Here is a 7,157-nt window from a genome sequence, read left to right as displayed (position 1 = left end):
ATGCACGAGAAATCTCCACATCGAAGGTAGTTTTGCAACTCCTGGTGAATACTCTACCATTAAAATAAACTTTGGCATTTATTCTTATACTTACCTCGTGATTTAAACTCTTAGCAACTGGTCATCCCTTCTTTGGCAAATTTTCATTTATTTCCAATAAAAACCAGCCACAGTTTTTATATTGGCAAATAATGGAATCTTGGAAATCGTCCACAAAAATTTCAGCTCCATCGCGGTCTCTCAGTGTTATTGCACAATTTACTTTTGCAAAATTTCATTAATTATTTACATTACTTACTTGATACAATTGCTTCGTTCGTCGAGAACTCACGACTTTCAGGATTTGTGGTTTTAATGAAACGCAATTGTCCATCGTATTTAATTTTCAGAAACATCGTGCACATGACGCTTTCCCTGTAGTCGGACAAGTGATACTTGTTTTACTTTTAAGCCAATAGTACTAATGTGCAGAGTGCAAAGAATATAACTCGGAGTAAGAAAATTTCTTAATACTTTTTTGGTTTCGTTTTAAAACCAAATATCGGAGAGAGCATCTTAATGCCTTTCTGTGCTCAAATTAAAACTAAAAAGTATTAAAGTTTGTGAGTGAGAGCACGTCTTAGTACTTTCCTGGTTTTACTGTTTAGAATTAAAACACAAATTTAATACCAAAAATGTTTAAGTTCAATAGCAACTGGTATTAAAAGTAAGACTCAACTTTTACTGTGCGGGTATTTCAGAAGGTACAAAAAAGTGTTCTAGTCCGCGTGGGGGTGCTCTGCGTACCACCCCTACGGAAGGGGTAGCCACTTTAACCTAACTAACCTAACCTAGTTGACAAACTTAAACTCTGCCTCAAAAGGAAATTCAGACCGCTGGCATTATTTTCCTGTATGCTACTTCATATTTCAGAATGGCATTATTGTAGTAGTTTTTTATAATACCAGAATAAATAAGTCAAGAGGGACCATTTAAACTTCTGAGGGCGAGTCACACTACCTACTGTCAGTCACCCAAAGTAGGGTATCGTTCGATAATACTGTAACCTTCAAGGCCCATGCCATCGAAATTGCATCTAAAGTACAAAGTCCAAACAAAATCCTCAAGTCGCTTGCCGGCAGCACCTGGGGAAAAGATAAAGAAACGTTGCTAACCACATATAAAGCCATTGGTCGGCCGCTTATGAGTCACGCGTCACCAGTTTGATCGCCTAGTCTTAAAAACACATACTGAAAAAGGCTACAGGCCTATCAAAATGCGGCAATCTGAACATTAAAGAGCACGAAATACTGAACAGGCAGTCTTTGCTAAATTGTCACAAACCAGGACATCCTAGCAAACAACTGCTTGATCTAGCCCCACCTCCACAGGGGTTAATTGAACATCTTCATAAGCACTATGACGATATCCGGCTCCTGCCAACACAGCCGTTTGATCCAGACAAGCATAAACAGGCCCTAAGCCAAATCCACACAGAATCGGTAAACGCTTTTTGAAACCCCGTTATTAATACGCAATATCCTACACTCGCAGAAGAAGAAAGCACACTACCAAGGGAGACACGAGTCACCCTGGCCCAACTTCGCTCTAGACATTGTAACAGGTTAAACTCTTACTTGTTCAGAATCAACCCCGACATACATAATGTATGTCCTGCATGCGATGTGTCCCCACATGACACCAACCATCTTTTCAATTGTAATGTGGAGTCTACGCCTCTAAGACCAATCTACCCTGTTGAAACAGTCAGTTTCCTTGGACTCCCGTTAGAGGACTTTAATGACAATTTGTGAATGGGGCCGATCACTCTTAATACAACATCAACAGGGCATTATTGTCAAATGCGACTAAATTTTGTAATATTGACTTCACCTGTCTGGTTTATTGCATCATGAGTCTCTCAATAATAGCAAGAACAATACATCGATTAGTGTATAAATACAGCTGAGTATAATAATGCGATTAATCGACTTTGGGGATGTAATTTATGTTAGCACATGGCGTATGAGTAACATTTGTTGTGTTTTAGAAACACTTTAACTTAGTTAAACGTATGCCTAATAGTATATTTTCATTTTTATATAAAGGTCCTAACTTATTTATATCATTTTTCCCTACTGCGCTTACGTTATCGTCAAATAATTACACATACTAACACATAAGCACATAAAGTCATAAACGCATTCCGCGAAAACGACTCCAAATGAAAACTCCATAAAATGGTATGCCTTGTCATACACAATACATGCGTACATACTCATAGAGTACAATACTATAAAGAAATAGTATGAAAATACCCAAAACAGCAGTGCTTTTGTAACGCAATGCCAACACTGCTGCGCGCAGCTCGTGAATTCGGCTCGCCTCGTATGAAATTTCTTAACAATCAGCCGGATATAAAAACGAGACAAACTTTCGTTTACGCCAGTCTTCTACAATTGGCATCGCGGCGTGTACAACCAAAACACCGGCAAAACAGTTGCGCTCAGAATATAAAGGAACGAAAGTTATGACTTTAGTATGGCATAACAAATTATAAGTAAGAGTAGACTACGTAAGAAATGCGATTGAAGCGTAAGATAACAAAAACAATTACATACCCACACACATATAAGCACGAAAATTATAGTGAATTAAAATTTCTAAAAAGCGAAAGCTCAAAGCGTAAACGGAATGTGTTAAGTGCTATTTAAACATACAGGACAACGCATATCCTGATTATTATGCATTCAGTAGTCAAGCCGAAAAGTGTAAAAACAAAAACAAATAAAATGTGATAATAGGTCAGGTAGCTGTGAGTTGAAATCCAACAACATAAACGGTTAAACAAATATTAACAAACTTTTGTATGTCTATTTATTTTTATGCATTTTTGTTTGCTTATGCATTTGTGTAAATAAAAAAGTTAAAACAAATTAACTTCAACTATGCTACCTGTATGTGGGTGGCATGAGCGCAGCACATGTACCTATCTATGTATGTAAAGGTATGTACAATTGTGGCAATAAATATGTGTGTGTATTTATACTTGATGTTGTGACAAATATTTGTTTTCTATGATGTTACATATGTACATTTACTCACATTTACATATATACGATATGTGAATAAATAATGATATTTTGGTACAACCAATTACATACACACATACATACACACATGCATACATTCATATTATAGCATGCAAGGAAGAAGCAAAAAACAAATAGTCATACAAACACACTTGCATATACAGACATACACATATCCACAGAAACAAACAGATTTTGCCATGTATGTGTGTTTGTTGACTATAGAACGTGAGCACACAAACACAAACAAGTGAAAATGTTTTCCTCTTTTTATACTCAGCGTGCTTTGCATCACAGAGTATATTAACTTTGATTGGATAACGGTTGGTTGTACAGGTATAAAGGAATCGAGATTGATATAGACTTCCATATATCAAAATCATCAGTATCGAAAAAAAAATTTGATTGAGCCATGTCCCCCCGTCCGTCTGTCCGATAACACGATAACTTGAGTAAATATTGAGATATCTTCACTAAATTTGGTACTCGAGCTTATCTGGGCCCAGAACAGATGGATATTGAAAATGAGCGAAATCGGATGTTAACCACGCCCACTTTTTATGTATATAACATTTTGGAAAACACAAAAAACTTGATTATTTAGTAAATAATATACCTAGAATGTTGAAATTTGACGTGTGGACTGATATTGGGGCTCTTGATACAAATTTGTTAAATGGGCGTGGCACCGCCCACTTGTGATAAAATCAATTTTATGAATATTATTAATCATAAATCAAAAATCCTTAAAGCTATCGTAACAAAATTTGGCAGAGAGGTTGCCTTTACTATAAGGAATGCTTTGAAGAAAAATTAACGAAATCGGTTAAGGACCACGCCCACTTTTATATAAAAGATTTCTAAAAGGGTCGTGGGCGAATAAAATAAGCTATATCTTTGCAAAAAAGAGATTTATATCAATGGTATTTCATTTCCCAAGCGGATTTATAACAATAAATAGGAAAAACGTTAAATTTTAAAAAATGGGCGTGGTGCCGCCCCTTATATTACTAAGCAATTTTCTATGTTTCGGGAGCCATAACTCGAAGAAAAATTAACGGATCGTAATAAACACAAATTTACCCTATAATGGACATCTTTTTCTAATAAAAATGGACGAGATCGTTTAAAGACCACGGCAACTTAGAAAGAAAACAAGTTTAAAAGGGTCGTAGACTAGAATAATAAGCTATACGCTAGCGAAAAATAGTTTTGAATCAATGATATTTCACTTATCAAGTTTTATTATAAGAGGAAATGGGGAGATATTTTTTTTAAACGGGTGGTGCCACTTGTTATGTAGAAAAGTAATTTATCAGAAATGAAATGGACCATTGAAGCTCACGCTGAGTATATAAAGTTCGGTTACACCCGAACTTAGACACCTTTACTTATTTATATAATTTTTGATATTCAACCAGAATAACGACAGTGCGCGTCTGTTTGTCTGGCTGATGGATAATAACTGTATGCTAAAGTGCTAAGTACAGTGGGATGAGAAAAGTTGTTTCGTTAGAAGAAGTTTTTTAAGTGTAATCGAAGCGTAAAGGACGAATTACTAACAACTCGGAACTAAAATTATTTGTAATTTTCCGCCCAAATTTGGAACTGCCCAACATACAAAACTGCATACTCAGAATTTCGTATACCACTTGCAAAATCTGAAAGTAGTGTCCAATACCACTTCCTCATAGTTTTCGACATACTAGATATGTGCAGTGGCTTATAATGTTATTTCGGTTTATCCAATGTAGGAGAACTCATTTCTGCCTACAACTCATTTATGTTGGGTTAAGTGAGGTTGAAGACGCGTGGAAAGTAAAATCCTCGTGCTTTCGCTCAAAGACATTTTCGTTGCAGTCAACATGGTTGGTTCACTACAAGTTCGTTGTAGTGACATATTTGTGGGTCATATGTCTTGATAATGCCTGTAGTCTATGAATTTTGTGGAGGAGATTTGTCTTCCACTACCACCTTTTATTTAGCTTTAGACTTGAAGTCATGGAAGACAAGTATATTATATTGATCCCTCTATATGAAACCGCCGCTTTAAAACCACATATTTCCTTCTAATGTCCTTCTTAGCTCTGAAGTCCTTTTCAAACAGTATATTTTTGTCTACTAAATAAGTCTTGACCCCTTAAGGTATGCTTTTCGTTTTACCAAATTATAAGTAGGCTAAATAAGTTATATATCAACTAGCACAGCCGGCAGAAAGTTGTTCTACCCTAACTTTCGTCTATCTGTATAACTTTTAAGAAGTTTTACCTCTTACATTCCCTCCCTTTCTCCCTCCCTTTGCTTTATCCTTTTATTAACTCCACTCTCTGCGTCTCTTTCTCCCTCGCCGTCTTTTCCGTCATTTTATTTCTCTCCAGCTCCCTCTCCTTCTTCGTCTAACTCTATCTCTTTCTCCTTCTCTCGGTTTTCTTGTCTCTAGTTCAGGGGACTTAGGGTTGTATGTATTTTTAAATGCTGTTTATTCAAAATATAAAAACAAAAAATTTGGCTAAAAAAAAATAAGGGGAGGACCACCCTTACCAATATGGGGTATGAAAAATAGATAAGATCCGATTCTCGGGAGTTCAACCACAAACACTGTCCGAACGAACGAATAATTGTACTACGTTTTTATAGTACTGAGGTAATAGCCTCCATCGTCTTGTTTTAATGTTGTATTAGCCTCCGAGACACTTGACTGACAGTGCAAAATGCGATCGTTTTTCTGAAAGATTCTGAGCGTGATTAATCGTGGAAAGGCCAATCGGCTATCCATGTTAGACTAACCGACACCATTTATAAAGGTAGGAAAAAAACTCAAAATGTCATATGAATTTCATTATTATCTTGACCCGTGCCTCACCTTTTTGGCTTTTTTCTCCATTTGATGCATCCTCATCCCAGATTTACCCTTTACAATATCCGCTTCAATTTTTACGTATGGGAACTAACTCATCCAAGTGTATGCTAACTTGAAATGGAACTGCCGACTTTATTTTCATTAGGAATACTGCAAATATTACTTGAGATTTCTTTTTTATTTTGTCAGGTCCATCTCCTTATAAGTCATGAACGTTATAAGAATTTTAACATAAATTAAGCTGTTTCACTTAAGCAATTTGGAGCAGCGATGCCAAAGCTTAAGTCCCTTGTCCCCTTTACGATCATATCACATGACAAAAAGATATAAAGTGCACTAAGCAAATAAATAAGGTAGTTCATAATTTTATGTATTTGACGTTGGAAACGTTGCAGATCGTGAGCAACTCTTGACATTTTAAATTTTTTCTTTGCACTTTTTGTTTTGTTTTGACATTTGATGATTTGCTATTAAAGATTGAAAGAATAAACTACGGTTTTGGTACTGCGTTTTTGCAATGATTTAGCAAATGCGTAACCGTTTATTTTGTTAGTGTACTGTCAAAAATATGCGACGAAGTTTACAATGCAATGATGCTAGACCAAATGGCACAAAATCCTGACCTTCCTTAATAAGTTCTGTATTACATTTATTGAGTTACATAAGTTCTTCAGAAGAAAGAAAATATGTAGAAAAATTACTTTTTGTTGTTTTTTGGGCTATACTAGATTTGCTTGATAATACATTTAAGTAGGTGGTAGAAAATGCTGGTAATAACACTAATAACATTTTCGTTTCTACACTGAGCCTGTTCATCTGTGAGAATTCGTGCTATTTGCATCTGCATATTACTTATAGATTACAATTGATTAGTGACTTGCGCTTATTTTTATAAATGTAGACCGAGATTACTCAAGTTACTCCACTTATCGGTTTCCTTGCTTGTCTTGTGTACAGTTTATTGATGGGTACAGTGAAATTGTGGACTTCTTCTGTGTAGAATTTTCCAAGCTGATTACATTCTTTTAAATAATAAATCTCTGTACCTTTCTGATAAATTTTGTTGAGGTGCACTCTAGGGACAACCACATTTAGATAACTTATTTTAAATCTGAAAAGGTATCTTTTAACAATATATCAAATTTTTTTATGACAAAGTTAGTGACCGAAACCCACATTACTTATATGAGTAAAGAGAAGCAAATACTATACATATATATATTAGG

General features: G+C 35.5%; 1 protein-coding gene across 2 annotated transcripts in view; it reads left to right on the top strand.

The window, feature by feature from the left end:
• Positions 1 to 2,449: 2,449 nt before the first annotated feature.
• The window catches only part of Tbh (Tyramine beta hydroxylase), a 94,760-nt gene continuing 90,052 nt past the window's right edge, over positions 2,450 to 7,157 (top strand). For both annotated transcript variants that reach the window (XM_067769540.1, XM_067769539.1), the window contains exon 1: positions 2,450 to 2,986. In XM_067769540.1, the coding sequence (XP_067625641.1) occupies positions 2,950 to 2,986 (37 nt within the window). In that variant the 5' untranslated portion in view covers positions 2,450 to 2,949. The remainder of the gene's footprint in view (positions 2,987 to 7,157) is intronic.

The sequence above is a fragment of the Eurosta solidaginis genome, chromosome 2 (genome assembly GCF_040869045.1).
Source record: "Eurosta solidaginis isolate ZX-2024a chromosome 2, ASM4086904v1, whole genome shotgun sequence".
Classification (NCBI taxonomy): Eukaryota; Metazoa; Arthropoda; class Insecta; order Diptera; family Tephritidae; genus Eurosta; species Eurosta solidaginis.
This window is presented reverse-complemented; position numbering and strand designations above follow the sequence as displayed.